General features: G+C 43.1%; 1 protein-coding gene across 7 annotated transcripts in view; it reads right to left on the bottom strand.

Annotated features, from left to right (window-relative positions):
* itprid1 (ITPR interacting domain containing 1) overlaps positions 1 to 27,605 on the bottom strand; it is a 188,527-nt gene that overhangs the window by 59,825 nt on the left and 101,097 nt on the right. For 6 of the 7 annotated variants that reach the window (XM_080193714.1, XM_080193715.1, XM_080193717.1 and 3 more), the window contains exons 9-10: positions 25,429 to 25,880; positions 23,345 to 23,402 (exon numbers count right to left, since the gene is read on the bottom strand). In XM_080193714.1, coding sequence (XP_080049840.1) covers positions 23,345 to 23,402; positions 25,429 to 25,880 — 510 coding nt within the window. The remainder of the gene's footprint in view (positions 1 to 23,344; positions 23,403 to 25,428; positions 25,881 to 27,605) is intronic. The other variant, XM_080193720.1, reaches the window with a different exon arrangement.

Genomic DNA, 27,605 nt, shown 5'->3' with positions numbered 1-27,605 from the left:
GAAGGAAATTGAAACTTGTCTCCGGGTTAAGGGTATTTAAATTACGCCTAGGTAAAGTCAAGCTCTCCCTTGCTGTTGCAATCTGTAATGATTCCCTAGCTTCTTCAGCTGGTAATTATTTCTCAAGATTTTCTAACTGGAAAGCATGCTCCTCTTTTCATTTTCTCTCCTGGCATTTTCTCCTCCCTTTCCTTCCTGCCTGAAACTCTAACTCTAGCCTCTGCTTTTCTTGGCGAATTTTGGTGAAGGTAACTTGGTCTGTTTCCATTACCTGTTCCGATACCAGGTGAGGCCAAGACCCTCAGCAAGCACTTTTAGTACTTCTGCCTTCTGTGCTTTATTGTATATGCTCAGTTTTACCTGCTTAGCAATGGCTTTTCATTGTTCTATATTTCAGGATGCTAATTTTGGCCAAGTTAAGTCTTCCCTATTTCATAAACGCTTCTACTCTAAAGTTGGCCATTTACTTTTATTGCTAGTATTCATAACTCTTCCTGCTATGATCCCTTTTGTTTTGTTTCATAATTTTCACCATGTTTCTTTTCACTTCTTCCAATTTTTCTTTAAAGCCAGATTTGGCTTGTTTGCAATTGTTTGGATTTTTATTCTGGATTGCAGACCCCAATTTTGTCATGGATAAAATTGATCTATTCCTTGTACTATACGTAAGCAGTTTGATTTATGCATAAACGTGGTGACACAGTGGTTAGCACTGCTGGCTCACAGTGCCAGGGACCCGGGTTCAATTCTAGCCTTGGGCGACTCCACACAGATATTCTCCCCGTGTCTGCACAAGTTTCCTCCCACACTCCAAAGATATTCAGGTTAGGTTGATTGGCCATGCTAAATTAACCCTTTCCACCTGTGCTTGCCCCAAAACTGGAAAATCCCGACCCTCGTCTGCTAAGATTCCGGTGGTGGGTGGAACGGGAAACCCCCCCTTTAGTGTCAGAGGAATTAGCAGGGTAAATACATGGGCTCAAGGACCTGGGTTTGTTGTTGGAGCGAGCTTTTGTGCATTTGAAACAAGATTATTTACATAAGAACATAAGAACATAAGAAATAGGAGCAGGAGTAGGCCATCTAGCCCCTCGAGCCTGCCCCGCCATTCAATAAGATCATGGCTGATCTGTCGCTGCTCAGTTCCACTTTCCCGCCCTCTCCCCATAACCCTTAATCCCCTCTCTTATCAAAAACCCATCAACCCGCTTCTTAAATATATTTAGCGAGGCAGCCTCCACCACTTCAACGGGCAGAGAATTCCAGAGATTCACCACCCTTTGAGTGAAGAAGTTCCTCCTCAACTCCGTTCTAAACCGCCTCCCCTTTATCTTGAGGCTGTGCCCCCTAGTCCTACTGTCTTTTTTGAGCGGGAAGAGTCTCTCCACCTCTATCCTGTCCATCCCATTCATCATCTTATACGTCTCAATGAGATCTCCCCTCATTCTTCTAAACTCTAACGAGTACAAGCCTAGTTTATTCAGCCTCTCCTCATAGCTCAATCCCCTCAACTCCGGTATCAGCCTAGTAAACCTCCTCTGCACTCCCTCCAGGGCCAAAATATCCTTGCGCAGGTGCGGCGCCCAAAACTGCACACAGTACTCCAGCTGCGGCCTCACCAATGCCCTATACAGCCGCAGCAAGACCTCCCTACTTTTATATTCAATCCCCCTCGCTATGAAGGCCAGCATCCCATTCGCCTTCCTGACCACCTGCTGCACCTGCAAGCTGGGTTTTTGCAACTCATGCACAAGGACCCCGAGGTCCCTCTGCACTGTCACCTGCTGCAGTTTTTCGCCACGTAAGTAATAGTCCTTCCTACCATTCTTCCTACCAAAGTGGACCACCTCACACTTGCCAACATTAAATTCCATTTGCCATTTCCTGGCCCATTCGCCCAGCCTATCTAGATCCTTCTGCAGACTCTCCACACCCTCCGCACAATTTGCCTTTCCCCCAATCTTGGTGTCATCAGCAAATTTCGACACCCTGCACTCGGTTCCCTCCTCCAGATCATCTATATAAATGGTAAATAGCTGAGGCCCCAGCACCGACCCCTGGGGCACCCCGCTAGTCACCAACCGCCAATCCGAATAGCACCCATTGACCCCCACTCTCTGCCTCCTATTTGACAACCAATCCTCTATCCACGCTAACACCCTACCCCCAACTCCATGTCCCCTGACCTTCTGCAATAACCTCTTGTGAGGTACCTTGTCAAACGCCTTCTGAAAATCCAGAAAGACCACATCCACCGGCTCTCCTCTATCCACTGCCCTAGACACATCCTCATAGAACTCCAGTAAATTTGTCAGACACGACTTCCCTTTAATGAAACCGTGTTGCGTCTGCTCTATCAAGCAATTCCCTTCAAGATGCCTCGCAATTTCCTCCTTAATGACGGATTCTAACATTTTACCTACCACAGACGTTAAACTAACCGGCCTATAATTCCCCGCCTTTTGCCTGGCACCCTTCTTAAACAACGGTGTAACATTAGCCGTTTTCCAATCTTCCGGCACTTCCCCGGAATCCAGCGACGTCTGGAAAATAACCACCAAGGCATCCACTATAACCTCCGCCATTTCTTTCAGAACCCTCGGATGCATTCCATCCGGTCCTGGGGACTTGTCCACAATCAGCCCCTCCAGTCTGTCGAGCACCACCTCTCTAGTAACAGTAATGTCATTAAGACCCTCCAGTCCTACCACCTTTCCATCGCTAACACCTGGCAAATTATTCACGTCCTCCTCCGTGAAGACAGAAACAAAAAAGTTATTCAAGACCTTAGCCATATCCCCATCCCCTACCACTAGCTCCCCTTTCTCATCCTCTAAAGGACCAATGTTCACCCTAGCCAGCCTCTTCCTTTTTATATATTATTTGCACACAACTCACCACAAATTTAAAACCTAACCATTCACACGCATTCCCATATACAAAGATTGGTTACAGGTATGTGTAGCTGTAGGGTGTTATAAGTTGTGGTTAATTCATTCTTTGGTTAATGAATTTTGTCTTCCATGTGCCAGGTCTGGTTTCATTGATGAAATTGATGCTTTAGAACTGAAGTGTGGCTCTTGTAATCCAAAGGAGTCTCAGTAGGTTGAGAGGTTTGCTGTAGTTCAATTTCCAGGCAGTGGTCCCAAGTGAACTTCAACTGCAACTAGGTGTGTGTGCATGTGCATACACGTGCGTGTGTATGTGTGTGTGCGCCTGGCGCCCATTCTCCTGGTGAGAATGTGCTTCTTTCAAGGTATTATTGTTAATGTTAATAAATTGACTTGGATAATTTGCTTGCGAAAAGTTTCTAGCTGGTTTTAGAAGTAGACAACAACATGACTCTTTCATCATATGACTTCTTATGAATTCAAAATCCATTTTGTCCAAAAAGAAATGTGTGTGCGGTTTGATTCAAACATCCTGATTCACTCGGTCTAATTTCAATGTGTGTGTGTGTGTGCCTGTGTCTGTGTGCCTGTGTGTCTTTGTGTGTGCCTGTGTGTCTTTGTGTGTGCCTGTGTGTCTTTGTGTGTCTCTGTCTGTGTGTGTGTGTCTGTGTGTGTGCCTGTGTGTGTGTGTCTGTGTATGTGCGTGTATATCTGTGTGTATGTCTGTGTATATTTGTGTGTGTCTGTGTGCCTATGTGTCTGTGTGCCTATGTGTCTGTGTGTATCTGTGTGTCTGTGTCTGTGTGTCTATGTCTGTGTGTCTATGTGTCTGTGCCTGTGTGTGTGTGTGTGTGTGTGTGTGTGTGTGTGTAGAACCATCATCATACAATAGAAAGTTGAAAGGATCCATTCACATCAGTCTTGTACACACTGGCCTGAATTTTTCACCTGTCAGGCGCAGGCATTCAGCAGGACTGGGGGCAGGTGAAAAATGAGCGTCTGGCTGCGATGAGCCCCAAAATGTGATTTCACACTGTCTGGCTAATTAAAGGACAGTCAGTGTAAAATAAGCAGTGGGTGGAAAGAGAGTAAAGGGAGAGTAAAGGCTGTGCTTCTAATGTGCTGCCTCAGGAATAGCTGCTGCAGAGCTGTATCAGGCAACTGCAGACCTGGGAAAAATAAATAGTGATGGAAAATCTACATAAAGAGTATCTGGGCAACATATTCACACACAAGCCCCAATCCCTATTGAGATTGAAGCTAAAATATAAAGACTGCCTTGCCATTCGGCCAATTGTAAAAGCAGTTGGCACAAACTGGGCTAAATTGTCTGCTTGATTATCTGTGGGTGTGCTTCCAACTCTGGTGCATGCGCACCTACCAAAATATTGCTTGAGGGCATAATGGCATTGCGTACTTCTCCCACATTTCATGACTGCGCATCTGCCAAAGCAAGGCCACTTGGGTTCTTATGTCCCCCTTTGTCCAGGATAAAGACAGATAGGTCAGGTGGAAACTCTAAAGTCCTTTTTATTTTAGTCAATCCTTAGACAATAGGATGTGTGAATTAACTGCACGGCTATGAATGACCATATTTAATGAAGTATTCACTTGAGACTTAGGACTGTCTATTTCTCAAATTCCAAATGGCACGTGATTTGCAGTGGCTATTTTAATAGTTTGTGTCCAGTTTTTAAATGTATTGACTGAAAATTCATAATAATGTGAATAACCAATTCTAAGGTCATTAATTCTATTTTTTTCTCCACAGATGCTGCCTGACTTGCTGAAGTCATCGGCTTTAGGAAGCGTAGAGGAGAACGTGCCCCGTCTACATCAATGGGGACAAAGTAAAAAGGATCGAGAGCTTCAAGTTTTTAGGTGTCCAGATCACTAACAACTGTCCTTGGTCCCCCCATGCCAGCACTATAGTTAAGAAAGCCCACCAACGCCTCTACTTTCTCAGTAGACTAAAGAAATTTGGCATGTCAGCTATGACTATCACCAACTTTTACAAATGCACCAGAGAAAGCATTCTTTCTGGTTGTATCACAGCTTGGTATGGCTCCTGCTCTGCCCAAGACTGCAAGAAACTACAAAAGGTTGTGAATGTAGCCGAATCCATCACGCAAACCAGCCTTCCAACCATTGACTCTGTCTACACTTCCTGCTGCCTTGGCAAAACAGCCAGCATAATCAATGACCCCATGCATCCCAGACATTCTCTCTTCCACCTTCTTCCATTGGGAAAAAGACACAAAAGCCTGAGGTCACGTACCAACCATTAGGGATAGGATTTATAGTTATTTGGAGTGTAATGAATTGATTAGAAATAGTCAGCATGGTTTTGTAGCGGGTAGGTCGTGCCTTACTAACCTTATTGAGTTTTTTGAGAAGGTGACCAAAGAGGTGGATGGGGGTAAGGCAGTTGACGTGGTATACATGGATTTTAGTAAGGCGTTCGATAAGGTTCACCATGGTAGGCTTCTGCAGAAAATGCAGATGTATGGGATTGTGGGTAATCTAGGAAGTTGGATCAGGAATTGGCTATCAGATAGGAGACAGAGGGTGGTGGTGGATGGTAAATATTCATCATGGAGTGCAGTTACGAGTGGTGTGCCTCAGGGATCTGTTTTGGGGCCACTGTTGTTTGTAATTTTTATTAATGATCTGGATGAGGGTATAGTTGGGTGGATTAGTAAATTTGCTGATGACACCAAAGTTGGAGGTGTGGTAGATTGTGAGGAAGGGTGTCATAGTCTGCAGGGAGACTTAGATAGGTTGCAGAGCTGGGCCGAGAGGTGGCGGATGGAATTTAATGCGGAGAAGTGTGAGGTAATTCACTTTGGTAGGAGCAACAGATGTGTCGAGTATAGGGCTAACGGGATGACTTTGAATAGTGTGGATGAACAGAGGGATCTAGGTGTGTGTGTACATAGATCCCTGAAAGTTGGGAATCAAGTAGATAAGGTTGTCAAGAAGGCGTACGGTGTCTTGGCGTTTATTGGTAGGGGGATTGAATTTAGGAGTCGCAGTGTAATGTTGCAACTGTACACTACTCTGGTGCGGCCGCACTTGGAGTACTGTGTGCAGTTCTGGTCCCCGCATTACAAGAAGGATGTGGAGGCGTTGGAGAGGGTGCAGAGGAGGTTTACTAGGATGTTGCCTGGTATGGTGGGGAGGTCCTATGAGGAGAGACTGAGGGATCTAGGGTTGTTTTCGTTGGAAAGAAGGCGGCTAAGAGGGGATCTTATTGAAACATATAAGATGATTAGAGGTTTAGATAGGGTGGATAGTGATAGCCTTTTTCCTCGGATGGAGAAGGCTAGCACGAGGGGGCATGGCTTTAAATTAAGGGGGGGTAGCTACAGGACGGATGTCAGGGGTAGGTTCTTTACCCAGCGGGTGGTGAGGGATTGGAATGCCCTGCCTGCTGCAGTTGTAAATGCGTCTAGTTTGGGGGCGTTTAAGAGATCTCTGGATAGGTTTATGGACGAAAAGGGATTGGTATAGGCTAGTGGGTCATTGTTTTTGTAACTGGTCGGCGCAACATCGTGGGCCGAAGGGCCTGTTCTGCGCTGTAATGTTCTATGTTCTATGTTCTATGTTTTAACCCAAGAACAGCTTCTTCTCTGCTGCTGTCAGACTTTTGAATGGACTTACCTTGCATTACGTTGATCTCTCTCTACACTCTAGCTATGAGTGTAACACTACATTCTGCATTCTCACATTTCCTTCTCTATGAACGGTATGTTCTGTCTGTGTAGCACGCAAGAAACAATACTTTTCACTGTATGTTAATACATGTGACAATAATAAATCAAACCAAATCAAATCAATGCTTTGCAGCATTTCCATTTATAGTTTAGCTAAATCATCTTCAGTCCCGAGTTTCTAGTCTTGGGTGTAAACAGAAATCTGAAAGTAAATTGCCCTCAAAATTGGGCTACTTTTCAAAATTGCTTTTCTGTTTAAGTTTCCATTCAGACACATTTGCATAATTAAATATATAAACTATCTTTTGAATCAGGACAATGAGCATTTTGGAATCTAACTATTTATTTTTTATCCTTGAATTAAAATATTACTTGAGATGTTTAAGAACATAAAAACATAAGAAATAGGAGCAGGAGTAGGCCATCTAGCCCTTTGAGCCTGCCCCGCCATTCAATAAGATCATGGCTGATCTGTCGTGGCTCAGTTCCACATTCCCGCCCTCTCCCCATAACCCTTAATCCCCTCGCTTATCAAAAACCCATCAACCAGCGTCTTAAAAATATTTAGCGAGGCAGCCTCCACCACTTCAACGGGCAGAGAATTCCAGAGATTCACCACCCTTTGAGTGAAGAAGTTCCTCCTCAACTCCATTCTAAACCGCCCCCCCTTTATCTTGAGGCTGTGCCCCCTAATCCTACTGTCCTTTCTGAGCGGGAAGAGTCTCTCCACCTCTATCCTATCCATCTCATTCATCATCTTATATGTCTCAATGAGATCTCCCCTCATTCTTCTAAACTCTATCGGGTACAAGCCTAGTTTATTCAGCCTCTCCTCATAGCTCAACCCCCTCAACTCCCACATCAGCCTAGTAAACCTCCTCTGCACTCCCTCCAAGGCCAAAAACCCTTGCGTAAGTACGGCGCCCAAAACTGCACACAGTACTCCAGCTGCGGCTTCACCAATGCCCTATACAGCTGCAGCAAGACCTCCCTACTTTTATATTCAATCCCCCTCGCTATGAAGGCCAGCATCCCATTTGCCTTCCTGACCACCTGCTGCACCTGCAGGCTGGGTTTTTGCGACTCATGCACAAGGACCCCGAGGTCCCTCTGCACCGTCGCCTGCTGCAGTTTTTCGCCACATAAGTAATAGTCCTTTCTACCATTATTCCTACCAAAGTGGACCACCTCGCACTTACCAACATTAAATTCCATTTGCCATTTCCTGGCCCATTCGCCCAGCCTATCTAGATCCTTCTGCAGACTCTCCACACCCTCCATGCAATTTGCCGTCCTTAAAACCTACCTCTTTTGCCAACCTGTGGTCGCCTGCTTAGTTGTTTCAACTTTGGCTTAATGTTAATTTTTGTCTGGATATATATATATATATGTAAAGACCCCGTGACATTTTACAGCAAAACGACAACTCACAATAATATAATGCCTTTACATAGTAAAATGCCCCAAGGTACCCCATAGGAGTGATACCAAACACCGCAGAATGAATTTTGTCAGGTTAGTGGTGATCCCAATGATGGAACCCACCTCAGCCATTTAGGATTGTAGAATCATAAAATCTCTACAGTGCCGAAGGAGGCCATGCAGTCCATTGAACCTGCACCCTGGCCTCGTAACCTTATGTATTTACCCTGCCAATCCCACTGATGCTAAGGGTCAAGTTAGCGTGGCCAATTAAACTAACCCTCACATCTTTGGAGTGTGGGACGAAACCGGAACACCAGAGGAAACCCATGCAAACATGGGGAGAATGTGCAAACTCCACGCAGGCAGTCACCCGAGGCCAGAATTGAACCCAGGTCTCTAGCACTGAGAGGCAACAGTGATAACCACTGTGCTACCCTTCACTGTGCTACCGTGGCTCAAGAGGAGGCAGATATGAATCATCCAACAACATGATGCTTCTGGTTGAAGATTTTGTGATGAAATCTGCAGTTTGGGGAAGTCTTGGCTGAAGTTTGTGCTGATCTTGCATTTGGAGGTGCTGCCAAGACTCCCAGCACTTTAAAAAGAGCTAAGCTTCAAGAGTAATCAACCAATCAGAGCGCTCCCAGCACTGTTACCGTCACAGTACACAAGGTACATTGAGTTGGGAGTTGCTCGGGCCAGTCAGGCAGGCTCCAGCAAAAAGGAGCTGATTATTGATGAGTTCAGAGGCTGTCATTGCCACTGCAGTTGGGTCTATCCGTGTTCAATTAGGAGAGGCCTCCATAGTTTTGGAGCTCAAGCCTTCAGCATTACTGATGGATTATTATTGGGACCTATATCCTTCGCTGAGTTCAGTGTGCTAAGCTGTTCCTTGTTATCACATGAAATGAATAAAATTGGATGAAGATTGATACTGTTATGCTGGAAACGTCAAGAGCAGGCAGATATGGATCATCTGTCAGCATGATGCTTCTGGCTGAAGACGGTGTGATGAAATTTGCAGTTTGCCAGACCCACGGGCAAGTGTGTATTGTCTGCACAAATAGTTTCTTGCATATTTTGTTGATTGCATTAACTCTGGTCGCCAAGTTTGCTTTTTGAGATAAACAAAGTTTAGTTCAAGTTTCGGGGAGTGGGCTGTGACTTCAGAAATTGCTAAGAAAAGCTAAGAAATTGCCCCTTAGTGTCCAGGGATGCGCAGGTTAGAGGGATTAGTGGGTATAATATGTAGGGATATGGGGATTGGGCCTGGGTGGGATTGTGTTCGGTGCAGACTCGATGGGCCGAATGGCCTCTTTCTGCACTGTAGGGTTCTATGGTTCAGGTTGCTAGGGAAATGGAGGCCAGTTGAGATGAGAAAAAAGATAGAGCCATGAAATTATCTCAGTAGCGTGGTTCATTTAATACAGGCTAGCTATGAGAAGAAGAAAGCTGGAAAAGAATGCCCAGAAGACATCATCCACAAGCAAGACTGGGAAGGATTTGGGATTGTATCTTTTGGTGCAAATTGCATTCCGATGGAATAAAGCTGCTGTTGGATAGGACTTGATAGCAAAAGCCTTGAAGTAAATTAATAATCCGAGGCAGACAGAGTTTTCAAGGAGTTTGTGGCTGAAATTGTTGCCAGCTATAAATGCTGAATGGGTTATCTGAACAAAAACCTTTTAATATCTGCTGTATCTACTGATTGAATGACATAAAAGAAGGGTGATAAACATCCATGTCGGGATGGTGTATAACTTTGATGAGAATATGCAGCTAATGGTATGGCAATGCATTTGCAGCCCTTGTCCTTCTAGGTGATAGAGTTTGTGGGTTAGGAAGGTACAGTCAAAGAAGTCTAGGCAAATTGGCCGGCCATGAGGTTACAGACTGTGGTTGAGTGAAATTCTGCTGCTGCTGATTGTCCACAACCACTCCAGTTTTGAGCTGCTCATCTGATCTGAATCTATCCCATTTAGCATAACGGTAATGTCGCACAACACCGAGAATGCTGCAGTCACAACTTACGCATCAAACTATGGCATGGACAACACTGCCGATTGCTGTCAAAGTCAGCAATACTATACTATACTTGTCCCATTCTATAGCAAGTGACAATCCCCATCTCTCATAAGAACATAAGAAATAGGAGCAGGAGTAGGCCATCTAGCCCTTCGAGCCTGCCCTGCCATTCAATAAGATCATGGCTGATCTGAAGTGGATCAGTTCCACTTTCCTGCCTGCTCCCCATAACCCTTAATTCCCTTGTCTATCAGAAATCTATCTACCCATGACTTAAATATATTCAACAAGGTAGCCTCCACCACTTCAACGGGCAGAGAATTCCAGAGATTCACCACCCTTTGAGTGAAGAAGTTCCTCCTCAACTCTATTCTAAACTGCACCCCCCACCCCCAACTTACTTTGAGGCTGCGCCCTCTAGTCCTGGTTTCAATCTCAAAATCTCTCAGTCGATTTTCATATCAAGGAAGTCACAGAGTTACTACAGCAGGAGGGACATCTAAATCTCTTTTCCAGTGGGCAGACAGAAGCTGAATAAGAAAGCATGAGAAAGTGGAAGAGCATTGATAAATGAGAAATATAATAATGAATAATTAACATGGGTTTCAAAAGGGAAAATCTTGCTTGACTAAATTTATTTTTTGTTCTTGTAAAGAGATTAGACTATGGTAATATTATAGGTACAATTTATCTGGCATTTCAAAAGGCCTTCAAATAAAGTGCCTATAAAAGACTAATGAATAAGGTCAGAGACCATGGAGTCAGGACTCATGGCAAAACAGATTGCCACCTTGCTTCAAGGCACACAGCTGCGACTGAGGGAGTAAAAAGTAGTTATTTTGAGTCGCAGAATGTGAGAAGTAATGTTCCACAAAGACCAGTGCCGGGCCCACTGCTGTTCAAAATTTACAGTCGCGGTTTGGACATTGCAATCAAAACAGCATTTCTAACGTAGATCACCTCAAATTATGGGGCAACAGTCAATACTGAGGAGGACTGCAAAAGATTACAGGAGAGCAGCATTTGTAAATGTGAGGTTGGAATAACAGCAAAATGGACTATTACTTAAATGGTAAAAAAATTGCAGCGTGTTGCAGTGCAGAGGGACCTGGGTGTCCTTGTGCAAGAATCACAAGGAATTGGTTTGCAGGTGCAGCAGGTAATTAAGAAGGCAAATGGAATTTTGTCCTTCATTGTTAGAGGGGTGGAGTTTAAAAACAGCGAGGTTATGTTGCAGCTGTATAAGGTGTTGGCGAGGCCACACCTGGAGTATTGTGTATAGTCTTGGCCTCCTTCCTTGAGAAAGAATACTCTAGCACTGGAGGGGGTCCAGAGGAGATTAGCTAAATTGATTCCGGAGTTGACAAGGTTGGCTTATGAGGAGAGACTGAGTACACTGTGGCTATACTCATTGGAATTAATAAGAATGAGGGGAGATCTTATAGAAATGTATAAGATTATGAAGGGAATAGATAAAATAGAAGCAGGGAAGTTGTTTCATCTGGCGGGTGAAACGAGAATGAGGCAGCATAGCCTCAACATAAGGGGAAGCAGATTTAGGACTGAGTTAAGGTGGAATTTCTTCACACAAAGGGTTGTGAATCTGTGGAATTCCCTGCCCAGTGAAGCAGTTGAGGCTACCTCATTGAATGTTTTTAAGGCAAGGATAGATACATTTTTGAACAGTAATGGAATTAAGGGTTATGGTCAGTGGGCAGGCAAGTGGAGCTGAGTCCATGTAAAGATCAGCCATGATCTTATTGAATGACGGAGCAGGCTCGAGGGGCCAGATGGTCTACCCCTGCTCCTAGTTCTTATGTTCTTATGGTGGCACAATGGTTAACACTGCCTGACAGTACCAGGGATTCGGATTCGATTCCCAACCTGGCTGACTGTCTGTGGAGTCTGCATGTTCTCCCTGTGCCTGTGTGGGTTTCCTCAGGGTGCTCTGCTTTCCTCCTACAGTCTGAAAGAAGTGTTGGTTAGGTGCATTGGCCATGCTAATTTCTCCCTCAGTGATCCCAAACAGACAGTGGAGTGTAGCGACTAGGGAATTTTCACAGCAACTTCATTGCATTGTTACTGTAAATCTACTCATGACATTAATAAATAAACTCTTAAATCTTTTAAGAAGCTTGTAAAATGAGCAAATAGTTGACAAAAGCTCAACACAGATAAATGTGAGGTAGTGCATTTTAGTAGGAAGAATAAGGGGGTCACTGATTAGATGCAAGTTAAGTTGTGTACAAGAGAAAAGGAGTACAACTCAGTTACTCATATTTTTGTCACAGGTTCGCTAGACCATAAAAACAGCAAGCTAAGTACTAAGCTCTTTTTCTGGAGTGATAGAACTGAACAGGTAAGTTGTGCTAAACCTACATTGTGTGGTCCACACATGGGATGGCACGGTACCACAGTGGTTAGCACTGCTGCCTCACAGCACAAGGGACCCAGCTTCAATTCTGGCCTTGGATCACTGTTTGTGTGGAGTTTGCACATTCTTGCCATGTCTGTGTGGGTTTCCTCTGGGTGCTCCAGTTTCCTCCCACACTCCAAAGATGTGCAGGTTAGGTTGATTGGCCATGCTAAATTAACTCTAGTGTCAGGGAGCTTAGTAGGGTAAATATGAGAAGTTACAGGAATAGGGCCTGGGTGGGATCGTGGTCGGTGCAGGCTCAATGGGCTGAATGGCCTTCTTCTGCACTGTAGATCTTGTGATTCTACCTAATGTTCAGTGTACTTTGTGCAATCCTTGTCACTTAGATTATAGAAAGGATATAGAGACACTGAGAGCATGCAAAGAAAATTTACAAGCATGATTCCAGAAATGCACATGTCTGGAAATGGTTGACAGACTGGATCACTTTTCTCTTGTAAAAAGGCTGAGTGGTGACTTAACAGAGGTCTTTAAAGTTATGAAAGGTTTTCACAGAATGGGTAATAAATGATTATTACCACTCGTGGAGAAGATCAAAGTTAACAGGAGAGGGCATTAATATAAGATCATCATCAAGAAACTTAAAAGAGAATTCATAAGAAACTTATTTAAATAGAAACAGAAAATAGGAGCAAGATTAAGCCATTTGGCCTTTCAAGTCTTTCCCATCATACATTAAGATCATAGCTGATTATTCAGTGCAATATCCTGATCCTGTCTTTCCCCATATCCTTTGATTCCTTCAACCCAAGAGCCATATCTAACTCCTTTATTCGAGAGAAGGGCCAATAGTCACGATGGTAGTTTTAGATGGAGAAGATGCAAAAAGGCATGAGTGCAGCATGAATACTGATGGCCTGTTGCTGTGCCATATATCCGACATAATCCTACATGCAATGCTATATGAAAAGCCCTTTAATGCAGTCCACTTCACCTAGGGTTTGATGCATTAGGAGGCCTACATAATTATTTGTGTAGGATAAAATAAGGAATAATTATCTGAGTACATCCTGCACAATGTGATCACATCTAGGCTCAGGACTGTACAGCATCTGTACTTCTCTAGTGTAATGGAAGCATCAGACAGCTGCTGACATCAGGAGATTTCAATATCCGAGCACCTCGACATCTGCTGAAACGTGCAGTGGAAAAGTCAGATACAATTTCTAAATGTCAAATGTAATTGTGGAATGAAGTTTTAATTTTTTTCCATGAATTGCAAGCGTTTTCTGCTAATCTCACATATGCTGCAATTATCTCTGTATCAGGTAAGTTCATTATGAATCTAGATATGGATAACTTACTTTCTTAATTGGACCTGCCTTTATGTCAGAACTCTATCTTGCATTCTACTTTTTCCAAACATGCGTTTAGAGTCATAGGAAATCCTAGAGTCATTGGAAAAATATTGGCTTCTTAAGACCATTATATTACACACCATGATCTATTTGGGTTACTCTTAAAGACCCATTGATTAAGGTAATGAACCTGGCAAAATTGCATCAAATGCAACTTGGGGTTGTCAAGTGCATCAGTTGTCTCCCTAATACTCTGGGCCTGCCACAGCTAAGAAATCAAGAATCGCTGTGTTGGAGCTCACCAGAGGAGTTTTTTGCCCAGACTAACTCTGCACTGAGGCAGTCTCTTTGGCCCTGAGACTTTGGTAATAGAGAGATAGCAGGTAAAAAGGTTGCTGAGCGTCTGCCAACTGTGATTGTGACAATCCCAGCTTAAACTGTGTACTTGCCTCATGTCCATTCTCCTCAATATGCCACTGATACTGAGTATAGAAGATGTTCTGGAGGACAGTCATAGCACAAATTTAGATGTAGTTGTTGAATGTACCTATGCTGAGGGGGGACCATGAAGACCAGGACCCTTTTTTTGAATCTTTATCTTTCATATTCTCTTTAGCTGTGATGTTGGCACTGCACTATAGCAACATATTGCGATGTATTTCTTCCTTTCTTGTTAGATATGTGTAAGCTATTGCACTGGCTGCAAATTTCCATAAGAATAATAGTAAGTATTGAATTGAATTTGAGCTATTTCTGCTCTTGTGCAATTTATAAGCATGATTCCTGGTCCTCCACAATGCATCTAGTTGCAATAGTTTGTCAGTAAGAACATAACTTAATCGCTTTGTTATTTTATCAACCTCAATCAAATTGAGTCATAGAGGTTTACAGCATGGAAACAGACCCTTCGGGCCAACTTGTCCATGCCACCCATTGTTTTTAAACCACGAAGCTAGCCCCAATTGCCCACATTTGGCTCATATCTCTCTATAGCCATCTTACCCATGTAATTGTCTAAATGCTTTTTAAAGACAAAATTGTACCCACCTCTACTACTACCTCTAGCAGCTTGTTCCAGAGACTCACCACCCTCTGTGAAGAAATTGCCCCTCTGGACCCTTTTGTATCTTTCCGTTCTCACCTTAAACCTATGCTCTCTAGTTTTAGACTCCGCTACCTTTGGGAAAAGATAGTGACCATCTAGCTGATCAATGCCCCTGATTATTTTATAGACCTCTATAAGATCGCCCCTGAGCCTCCTGAGCTCCAGAGAAAATAATCCCAGTCTATCCAGCCTTTCCTTATAACTCAAACCATCAAGTCCCGGAAGCATCCTAGTAAATCTTTTCTGTACCCTTTCTAGTTTAATAATATCCTTTCTAATAATAGGGTGACCAGAGCTGTACACAGTATTCCAAGTGTGGTCTTACCAATGTCTTGTACAACTTCAATAAGACATCCCAACTCCTGTATTCAGTGTTCTGACAAATGAAATCAAGCATGCTGAATGCCTTCTTCACCACTCTGTCCACTTGTGACTCCACTTTCAAGAAGCTATGAACCAGTATCCCTAGACCTCTTTGTTCTACAACTCTCCCCAGCGTCCTACCATTAACCGAGTAATCTGGTTTGATCTACCAAAATGCATCACTTCACATTTATCTAAATTAAACTCCATCTGCCATTCGTCAGCCCACTGGCCCAATTGATCAAGATCCCGCTGCAATCCCTGATAACCTTCTTCACTGTCCACTATGCCACCAATCTTGGTGTCATCTGTAAACTTACTAATCATGCCTCCTAAATTCTCATCCAAATCATTAATATAAATGACAAATAACAATGGACCCAGCACCGATCCCTGAGGCACACCAATGGTCACAGGCCTCCAGTTTGAACATCACCTCTGTCTTCCGTCGTCAAGACAATTTTGTAATCATTTGGCTCTCTCACCCTGGATTCCGTAAGGTTTAACCTTATGCCACAACCTATCATGCAGTACCTTGTCAAACTGCTCTATACTTGTCTATCTCATCATTGATGATCAGATAGGCTTAAACAATGTACTTCAAATCTGGAATCAATCCTATTTGCTTGTTGACTTGAATTTAGTTTTACCTTTAATGTTTAAAGGTGATGTACCCTTGCATTTTACATCTGCTTACCGCACCGTAAGCAAACAAGCAGTGGGCATGCAAATATACATTACACTTCCCAGAAGATAGTACGTCACTCACTAACTTTGCAATGAAAATGAGTTAATGAGGAACTCAACATAAGAGATAAAAGCAGGTATCAGGGACAGGGCTAAATACACATTAAGGCAGAGCACTGCAATAGCATGTTCCCCTAGCATAATAATGAATACAAATCAAATACAGTTCACACTGGATTTCATGGACATCATAGCTACAACTGAACGGGTCAACAGATCTGAATAAACAGATTTTCACCATGTTTGAATCATAGAATCATACAACCCATATGTGCAGAATGGGCATATTCTGCACATATGGGTTGTATGATTCTATGATTCATGTGCAGAAAGATGTCCTTCAGCCCATCGAGTCTGCACCGAACACAATCCCACCCAGGCCCTACCCCCATATCCCTACATATTATACCCACTAATCCCTCTAATCTACTCATCCCTGGACACTGAGGAGCAATTTCTTAACATGGCCAATCAACCTAACTCACACATCTTTGGAGTGTGGGAGGAAATCCACGCAGACACGAGGAGAATGTGCAAACTCCACACAGACAGTGACCCGAGCCGGGAATCAAACGCAGGACCCTGGAGCTGTGAAGCAGCAGTGCTAACCACTGTGCTAATGTGCCGCCCCATGCCATTTGGCATAGATCATCATGAGTTTTGTCATTTCATCATTTCTGCACTCTCTGCCTTTCTTACAGGCCTCTCTCTTTTCCTGCCCAGTTTACTCAGCATTTGTGTTTGCTTAAAATAAAACTGCACTCCCCTTGTTCACTGTTTATAAAAGAAAAGCCAGCCCTTTACAATCATTTTTGGAAATACCCAACTGACTGGCAAATAATTGCTGTAGTAATTCAGCCAAAGGCTGGTTTCCTGTCACCAGAATTGTTTTATTGGAAACCAAAGGACACCCACAACTTACAGCAAACAAGCCTGTACCCCAGGACCTGTAACAACAGTCCAGGTTAGAGCAACCTTTAACTCCCACTGCTCACTTCTCTGGGCTAGCCTCTGTTGATTACTAAAGGAGTTTGTACTTCACAAAGTCCACAGGAAGAGCTGTCAGTGATTCCCCCGTGTCCTTTGTGGCCATCATAACATCCCTTCCTCCCTTAGGTGAGTTTCTCCCCCAGTACCCCCACTGCGAGAAAGTCCTTTCCACTGCTTAGGGGTTGGTCTGAGATCCAAAGTCTGGGGCTGGGTCAGGCAGTGCAAATCAAATGGGGAACTTTTGTTTCCAGAGGATGTGCTGCAGGATCAGTGATGCAGGTTCTGTTTCAGCCTGAATGTTCTCTTCTTCATTTTCCATCTCCGAGTTTGTACTTGCATTGTCCACAGGGGCTAACACGGAGTTGGCTTCGAGCCAAGGACTAACACTGAAGTAGCTGCCTCCATGGCCAGCAGTGAGACCTGCTCAGGCGCTGGACTCCCTGCCTCTGAGACGATCCAAGTATTTCTTTGAGATTTTACACTGGATTTTAACCTTAAGATGCTGGCTGCGTTTTCTCCATGATGACCCCAGGGAACCAACTGGGACCACCTTCAAAGTTCCTAACGTGAACCAGATCATCCGTTTTAAGTGTTCCTTCTGCCCTTGCAGAATCATGAATTTTTTCCTGTTAAGACAAAGGACTTGATGACCTAGTGGTTTGGGCGGTACGGTAGCACAGTGGTTAGCACTGCTGCTTCACAGTTCCAGGGTCCTGGGTTCGATTCTCAGCTCGGGTCACTGTCTGTGTGGAGCTTGCACGTTCCCCCTGTGTCTGCGTGGGTTTCCTCCGGGTGCTCCGGTTTCCTCCCACAGTCCAAAGATGTGCGGGTTAGGTTGATTGGCCATGCTAAGAAATTGCCCCTTAGTGTCCAGGGTAGCAGAGGTTCGAGAGATTAGTGGGTATAATATGTAGGGATATGGGCATAGGGCCTGGATGGGATTGTGTTCGGTGCAGACTCGATGGGCCAAAGGGCCTCTTTCTGCACTGTAGGGTTCTATGATTCTATGATTATCGCTAGACTATCAATTCAGAAACTCAGTTAATGTTCTGGGGACCCGAGTTCGAATCCCACCACAGCAGATGGTGGAATTTTAAAAATCTGGAACTAGGAACCTACTAATGACCATGAAATTGTTGTTGATTGTTAGAGAAATCCATCTGGTTCACAGATGTCTTTTAGGAAAGGAAATCTGCCATCCATTTCTGGCCTGGCCTATATGTGACTCCAGAGCCACAGCAACGCGGATGACACTCAACTGCCCTCAGGCTACTTGGAATGGGTAATAAACGCTGGCCAGCCAGTGACATTCATATCCCACAAGTGAATAAAAAAAAATTCACCCTCCTCAACAGGTTTGGGAACAGTAGGCTCAGTCTGGTACAAAGTCGCTGCCCCATTAACAGTTCTACTGGGATATTGTTGAGTGCAGTGCAGTCCTATCCTCAAAGAAAATTCATGTCAATTTTACCTCCGTGGATGTCAGTGGTTTTTACATGCCATTTTTGAAGGTTTGCATCACCCGTTCTGCCAGTCCACGTGACGATGGTTGATAAAGTGCTGTTTGGGTGTGTTGGATACCATTTAGAGAGCACAAAATCTGGAAATCACTGCTCGTAAAATCTGTGCCATTATCAGATTTCGTCTGTACAAAAGTCTATTGAGAAAACATAAGTATTTTCTCAATATATTTTTGTGCAGACAAAATCTGCAGGACACCTAGGAAAGAACGGTTTCATCGAGCAGATGCAGCATGGATTCGTGAAGGGGAAGTTGTGTTTGACGAATTTACTGGATTTTTATGAAGATGTGACTAGTGCGGTAGACAGAGGGGAAGCGGTGGATGTGGTATTTTTAGATTTCCAGAAGGCGTTGGATAAGGTGCCTCACAAAAGGTTGCTGCAGAAGGTTAGGATACACGGAGTTGGGGGTAAAGTGTTAGTGTGGATTGAGGATTGGCTGTCTAACAGGAAGCAGAGAGTCGGAATAAATGGGTGCTTTTCTGGTTGGCGGTCGGTGACTAGTGGCATGCCGCAGGGATCAGTGCCAGGGCCTCAACTGTTTACCATATACATAGACGATCTGGAGGAGGGGGCTGAGTGTAGGGTCACAAAATTTGCTGATAACACAAAGATGAGTGGAAAAGAGAATTGTGTGGAGGGTGTGGAAAGTCTGCAGAGAGATCAGGATAGGCTGAGTGAGTGGACGAGGACCTGGCAGTTGGAGTATAACGTTAGCAAATGTGAGGTTATCCACTTTGGAAGAAATAATAGTAGGATGGAATATTATGTAAATGGTGAAAAGCTGCAGCATGCTACGGTGCAGAGGGACCTGGGAGTCCTTGTGCACGAGTCACAAAAACCCAGTCTGCAGGTACAGCAGGTGATCAAGAAGGTTAATGGAATGTTGGCCTTTACAGCGAGGGGGATAGAATATAAAAGCAGGGAGGTCTTGCTGCAACTGTACAGGGTACTGGTGAGGCTGCAGCTGGAGTACTGTGTGCAGTTTTGGTCCCCATATTTGCGAAAGGATATAAGAGCATAAGAACATAAGAAATAGGAGCAGGAATAAGCGATCTAGCCCTTCGAGCCTGCCCTGCCATTCAATAAGATCATGGCTGATCTGAAGTGGATCAGTTCCACTTTCCTGCCTTCTCCCCATAACCCTTAATTCCCCTGTCTATCAGAAACCTATCTACCCGTGACTTAAATATATTCAGTGAGGTAGCCTCCACCACTTCAACGGGCAGAGAATTCCAGAGATTCACCACCCTTTGAGTGAAGAAGTTCCTCCTCAACTCTGATCTAAACTGCACCCCCCCCCACTTATCTTGAGGCTGTGCCCTCTTGTCTTGCTATCCTTTCTAAGCGGGAAGAATCTCTCTACCTCTACCCTATATATCCCCTTCATTATTTTGTAATATATTGGCCTTGGAGGGAGTACAGAGGAGGTTCACCAGGCTGATACCGGAGATGAGAGGGTTAGCTTATGAGGAGAGATTAAATAGACTGGGCCTGTACTCGTTGGAGTTTAGAAGGCTGAGGGGGGATCTTATAGAGACTTACAAGATAATGAAGGAGATAGATAGGGTAGAGGTAGACAGATTCTTTCCGCTTAGAAAGAAAACCAGAACTAGAGGGCACAGCCTCAAAATAAGGGGGGTGGGGTGCAGTTAAGAACAGAGTTGAGGAGGAACTTCTTCACTCAGAGGGTGGTGAATCTCTGGAATTCTCTGCCCGTTGAAGTGGTGGAGGCTACCTCGTTGAATGCATTTAAGTCACGGGCAGGTAGATTTCTGATAGACAAGGGAATTAAGGGTTATGGAGAGAAAGCGGGAAAGTGGAATTGATCCACTTCAGATCAGCCATGATCTTATTGAATGGCAGGGCAGGCTCAAAGGGCTAGATGGCCTACTCCTGTTCCTATTTCTTATGTTCTTATGTATCAAATATTAACAATATTGAAGCAGCTTTTTTCCAATTTACAGCAATCAACTTGGCAATTGATAAAATGCACTTCTGATGCTCTGCCACCATGTTCTATAACATTTCAGTTAAAATTAGTTTTTAAAGCAGTCATTTAAAAACAAGGTCCCATCAAGAATTTATGACTCTTCTTCTGCATCATCATCACTTCCTCAATGCTGCTAAGCCAAATTCAGGATATATTTTCCATGATAATTTACTAATCCAGGAAGGAACATTCGGTGGTGTTCCTTGGAACTGGTGCTTCCTTGATGACTTTTATCCTCTATTGGGTGTAACTCATTGCCATCTACCCGATAGCCTAAGTAGGCTTCTTCAGCCACTTGGCATTTCCACCTCTTCAAGCTCACTCCTGCTTTTGAAAATCCCTGCAAAATTCCTTCCAAGTCTGCCAGGTTTTCATGTTCCAAAGCCCCCATGAACAGGACGAGATCTAAGTACTGCTACTTTACTTTGCCCTTGAAGAATGTTCTCCATGGCTCGTTGGAAAATGACACATGCTGACGTGACTTCAAAGGGAAAACTGGTATAATCGTAGAGTGCCTTGTGTGTTTTGATCTTCACATATTTCTGGGAAGATTGAAGATAGGTGTGACTCACGTCCATTTTGTAAAATGTCTGGTCACTTGTTAACTTAGCATACAAATCATTGATTCGGGGCATGGGGTACCTATTGAATTTGCACCCTGATTGTTCGTTTATCGTCCCTACAAAGACAAATCAATTTATTGGGCTTAAGAATGGGCACTAAGGGCGCAACCTATTCTGAAAATTCACAGACTTATTATGTCTAAACTTTCAAGGTGCCCTGTTTCAGGTTCCACCTTCTCTAGCAGGGAGTATGGAACTGGTCTCACTCTGAAATTCCTAGGTGTAGTATCAGGGTTGAAGTTGATCTGGGCTTTGTCCCCTTTTTTTCTCAGCCTTCTTGAAAAACCCCAGGGTATAACTTCATACAGTCCTCCCAAGCCCAGTGTGAAGATCTCTAACAGTTCAGCCAGATTGGCTGGAGCCAATCTCCCCCCAGTAGATTTGGTGAGTTGGAGGCGAGCTGATTGCAGCCTGTAAATCACTGCGGCCATTGTGGTGCCCTTTAAAGGCTCTTCCCCATATAGGTGCAGGCTGGCCTTCGTGTCTTGCAAGCTGAGGAGTTGGATGCCAGTTTGAAGGTGCTTATATGTCTGTTGTCCCTTAACAGAGACCTCTAACTTAAAGGGATGGCCATTGATCAATAATGCTACCACTATAGGGGCAACCTTTTGCTGTGATGATCTGATTCAGTTGTAATGTCTCTGTTTCTGGAAGAGGGGATACCTGCATGGTACTCTCAGGTACTGGCCATGGCTTCTTCTCTCGGCAGCACGCATTTTGTCTGTTCCTAAAATTGCGCCTTGGCTATGTCCTTTGACAGTCTTTGCAATAATCCATTGTCTGGCACTCTTCTGGGGTGATCTGTAACACTCTTGGGATCATCACTACCTTTCTTTGGAGCCCTAATAATACCAATGTTGTAAAGGGACCTTTAACACTTGGTTTTCCATTGAGAACTGATTACATGAGGTCCCTCACCTAACTGGCAGACATTATTACCTGACGCCTCCTGTAGTTCCTGAGCCCCTCTTCTGCAGCAATAAAGGTATTTCAGAGGCTTTTCAAAAATCCAGGTTTGTTGAGTATTTATGTTACAAACCAATCTGTTCCACATCATTTCATTTACAGGCAGTCTAAAATTGCAAAGTTCTGCTAATTTTCATAACCTAGTCAAGAACCCGGTCACAGATTCCCCAGGAATTTTCCCAGTCATGAAGCTGTACCTCCTTTCCTTGAAGTTTTCTTCTGGTGATTTCTAGGATGTTTGAGGATGTGCTAATGTGATTGTTATCTCTGGAGTGTAACAGAAGGTGATTTTTCACCAGTTCTACTAACTCATTAAAAGGTTTGAGTCAGGGGCCATCCAGATAAGTCAGACTTTTTAATCACACTGAAAGTTGGGGCCTGATGCCGTTAACAATACTACTTTTTGTTTTTCATTTCCTTCAAGTTGTTAGCATGGAAGTAACAGATATGCTCTATATTTTGGGCATAGTCTACGCCACTGGTAACATAGGGTTCAAGTCGCTTGAAAAGAGGCATAATTGCTTTTCCTTACTGGAGAAAATTCTCAAATCATGGAGGTTGTCCAGAGGGAAAAAAAACGTTTTTTTTAAACCCCTCATCACCCTATATTAATTCAGCCAACATCAGTTTCCCATCTGCAGAAATCCTTTATTGGAAACCAAAAGGAAGAGTCACACCCATGGCTTACACCGAGCATGTTTGTGCCCAGGGACTTACAGTCTCGGTTAGAGGAACAGATTTTCAGGCTCCTGTTACTCACTTCCTTTTGGGTGAGCTTCCGTTCACTCAATAAAGTAGTTTGTACTCCACAAAGCCCATGGGGAGATCTATCAACGATCCCCCATGTCCTTTGCGGCCAACATAACAATCACATTAACACATCCTCAAACATCCTAGACATCGCTAGAAGAGAAATTCAAGGAAAGGAATGAAAGGAGGACATTTGCCTCTTGTCACTCTTCTGCTCTTCTAACTCAAGTGAAGCAGGAAGTCAGTTGGGAAGTAAACCTTAGGAGATAGATAACTATAAAACACATTGGCATCTCATTTTCGCAGCTATGTGAAAGTAACGGTAGGAATGAAGAAGATTAAACACCAAAAAATATTGACATGTCCTCAAACTTGAAAAGACTAAAGGACAGGAATCTTAAATAAAACTGTTCAGAAAATTAAAATTATCGATTCTCCATCGTAATTGATTTTTCTTTCAATGTTGTAGATCATGTGACCAAAACATATACTTACCTAAAAATATTTTGTTGGCAGCTGTTCTTGGAGAACTATCCTCATCAAAGCTCTGGACCTGAGAGGTAAAAGAAACATTATGTTGAATTCATGATTGCTACATTTTTAGAGTGTTTACATATTTCTGAATATAACTGATGAATAATAGATCATAATAACAAACAACACAAAATGAATGTAGTGTGTTTCTGATTGCACTACTCAGAACATGCATGTCACTGACGCATCTCAGAAGTGGGACATGAGACTGAGTCGCTGTCTGCATAGTCAGGTGGACATAAAGAGGAAGGGTTTTCCCTCCTGTCCTGACCATCTACACATCTAAACAAATTAACTGATTATTTGTCAATTTATACTTTGTAGGATCCTACTTCGCACAAATTGGCAGCTATGCTTATCTCCCAAATGAGAACTTGCAATTTAAATATAACTAATTGGTTGTAAAACACTGTGGGCATCCTGAAAATGTGCTGTGAAAAGAACATAAATGGCCTGGATTTTCCTCCATTATCTTTTTCCCATAATATTCTTAGGAAATCCTTGGCATCAAGGATAACTTTATTTCACTCTGGATGTCTTATCTTGTTAAACTGGTTTATCTTGTTAAACAGCACACCAACTTTAAACCTAATTTACAACTAGTAAAGTAGAATTGCGGGTAGAACAAAGCTGCCGTCTAGGACAGAAACTCCTTTATGCTTATTTTCACACAATTATATAGAATTGTATATTTATATCTTGTATTGTTGACCATCGGACATCCCAACATGCTTTTCAGCAAATACAGAAACATAGAAAAGTAAACACCAAAACACGTCATTTGATCCACATGTGCCTTCACATTACTACCTTTCATCCGGTTGGCATATCCTTCTATTGCACTCTTTCATGTACGTATCTAGCTTTCTCTTAAAGAGCACCTGTGCAATGTGCCTCAATCATTCCATGTGGAATGCATTCTACATTTTCATCACTCTCTGAGCAAAAATTCTCCTCAATCTAATTTATTTATGACTATCTTATGTTTATGGCTTCTACTTTTGGACTCATCTAATGAAACAACTTCTCTGTCTCACCTATAAAATCCATTCCTAATTTTAAAGAATTAAGGTTTCTTCCTAGTCTTCACTTTTTATTACTTTTGGACTTTCAGATAAGGTCTCATGTAAGAGATCAGCATGCAAAATTAAAGCACATGGGATTTGGGGTAGTGCATTGAGATAGATAGAAAACTAGCTGGTAGACAGGAATAAACAGGTCTTTTTCCAAATGGTAGGCAGTGACAAGTAGGATACTGCAGGGATCAGTGCTGAGACCCAGCTATTCACTATATACATTAATGACTTAAATGAGGGAACTAAATGTTATATCCCCAAATTTGCAGATGACACAAAGTTGGATGGGAGGGTGAGTTGTGAGGAGGATGCAGAGATCCTTCAGTATGATTTGGACAAGTAGGCAAATGTTTGGCAGATGTAGTACAATTTGGATAAATGTGAGGTTAACCAGCTTGGTAGCAAAAACAGGAAGGCAAAAGTGGGATGATCCACCATGATCCCTGTGAATGGTGGAGCAGGTTTGGAGGGCTGAAAGGCCTCCTCCCACTCCTATATTCTATGTTTCCATACTGTGGAAGCAACCTCATAGGAGAGCAAGGAAAGGCAAAGATACCTGGAAGACAGTAATGCAGAAAGGTGTTTGATTTATTAGGTAGTCTCTCCATTACTTCTACATCCCTGTAGTGGCAACACCTAAGTTGGCCATAATATTCATTTGTTAACCATGGCCTAACAAATGATTTGTGTTGGATGAACTTTATCTGTTTGCTTTTATACACTTAAGATGGGACTTAATGGCCTTGCTCGACCCAAGACAGGAAAATCCCGTCTCAGGTCAATGAATCTTCACACTGTCCTCGCCTGTTCTGATTCCTGTGGCAGGCGGGACGGTAGAATTCTGGCATATATCCCCATTTATGAAATTCAGAACGCCAACTTTTTTTTAAGCTGTTTCCACTAGTCCATCTACTTTTGTATTATTTTATTTACATGTGACATGAATTCCTTTTGTCTAATTTTGTTTACCTCTTCCATTTCGAAGGAATCTGGCGGCTGATCACTTGTGCAGGTTTTCAGTTTCTTTGCTTGGAATGTCATCAGTCGGAACTCCCCATTTCTGCCTTTGGCAGTCATTTCCTGTGAGACACAAACTTCGTTGTCATTAAAAGACATATCAAGAGTCTTGTTCTCAGCCTCATTCTGTGCTACTGTCAGCGGTGCCAAAATGTTGAGTTCAGGAATACACTGGTGTGCATGTTGGAAAGTGGCTCGTTTCTCCCTTCCTGAAGGTTTTTCACTACTTACTATGAAAGTTTGAGAATCTGTCATGCTCTGAGACACTTCCCTCAGCATTATTCCGCATTTTTCTGTAGTATCCAATTGCTGTTCCTCCTCAATGGTGAACCGAGGGGATAGATTTTCATTGGTCACCTCCATAAACAAGGAGGATTGGAAGACTTCAAGTTGCTGGAAACGACCTAAATGGACAAGAGAGGGGTAAAAAGGAGAACAAGATCCTGTATTTAGTGTAAAACAATTAAAAATAGCATGAATTAACTTGGATGGATGTTGTCATGACCAAATGCAATTTTCTTTAGAACTATCAGATTCATCACAATCCTAAATATTTCCATGAAGATTTTCCTTCATCTTGGGTGAATTTGTACCAACTTGAGCAACAATTGCTCTCAGTGGGCAGGGTTTTCTGGTAGTGCTCAGCCAGAGACAGGAAATTCCTGCCCAAGGCCAAAAGACCTTTAAATGGTCCACCAAATCTTCCATCCCACCACGATGATTCCTGCAGCGTGAAACCTGATTGTCTACCCCTGTGTCTCCAACAAAGGGGTAAAATATCAGTTGGAAAATATCGGTTGTTTTCTAATCCTCCTCTCATGGGGAGAATCCAGAACAACATTAAATTAAATCTAAGCCACACAAATGTCATTTTAGGAAGCACTTATTGCTTATGGTCTTATCAAGGGATATGGGAAGTGGGCACGAAAGTGGAGTTGATGCAGAAGATAAGCCATGATTGTATTGAATAGCAGTGGAGGCTCAAGGGGTCACATGCTCCTATTCCTGTTCACTTCCTCACAAAACTGATGGTGAAGATCTGCAACTCTCTCTGCCAAAAAGTCATCTGGGGGCTAGTTCAATTGAAAATTTCAAAGCTGAGATGGGCAATGTTTTGCTGGGTAAGTGTATTAAGGGATATAAAGCCAGTTCAGATAGATGGATCCAACTGACTGGTAGAATAGGCTGCATGGAAACAGCAATTTCTAGGTAGGAGGGTGGCTCATTTCTTATGGTAAATATCTAGCTTTGGCTGTGCCTCAGGAGAAAATTGAGAGATGCTAGATCTTCCATCCGGATCTAGTTACTTCTGCAACTTCAGATCTAGCTTAAGCGCAACGTGAACATTTAAAACAGCAAAATTATAAACAAGAGAAAGTAAAACATACAGAATATTCACTGCAATTGCCTGATAAAGCCACTACACAACCCGCTAGCTCGCTGGAAATCACATGGTAAGTCATAAATTGTCATACCTAATCAACAGAACTGACTTGATTTTGTACCTTGTTTCACAAACCATTATCATAATAGAGACTGATCTAATGACAAATCATGTGTTACTTCAGTGCATCCCCATCTGAATCAACACAGGAGCTGACAAAAAATAAATTAATCACTCAATGTTTTATTGGTGATTAACTTAGTCACCTTGCATTGAAGATAATTTGTTGATGGCAATTTAAATTTAAGTACCCATTTGATAGGATATGCTGTGAACATAAAATTGTTTCTATTCTGGTCCTGCAATGGACTGAATTGCACTTCTCTATTTTTTTGTTGTGTTTTGCTATATTAAGTCTTGCGGCACAACGGCAAATCGTAGGAATCCTATGATTCTATTCTAAGTAGAGACATGAAAGAAGGCCATCCACATGTTCTCCTAGCCATGGAGAACCAAGGTCAGGGTGCAGAGGAAAAGTTCTAAGTCCTAAAGTTGTGACAGAGGCAGATTAAAGAAAGTTTTATAAGAAACATTTATCTTTTGCTGCTGATACCACCATCCCAGGCTCAGCCAGATCATTCACAAAATTGCCACCCTATTCAACCATGAGCTCGGTTTACAAACTTACATTCTTCTCATCACAAATGCTCCTTAGATTCACCTCTGAATTATTGGCCAGTTTTAC

This window comes from Carcharhinus amblyrhynchos, chromosome 8 (genome assembly GCF_965287045.1).
Source record: "Carcharhinus amblyrhynchos chromosome 8, sCarAmb.v2.hapA, whole genome shotgun sequence".
NCBI lineage: Eukaryota > Metazoa > Chordata > Chondrichthyes > Carcharhiniformes > Carcharhinidae > Carcharhinus > Carcharhinus amblyrhynchos.
The sequence above is the reverse complement of the archived record's forward strand: the minus strand, read 5'-3'. Positions and strand labels throughout refer to the sequence as shown.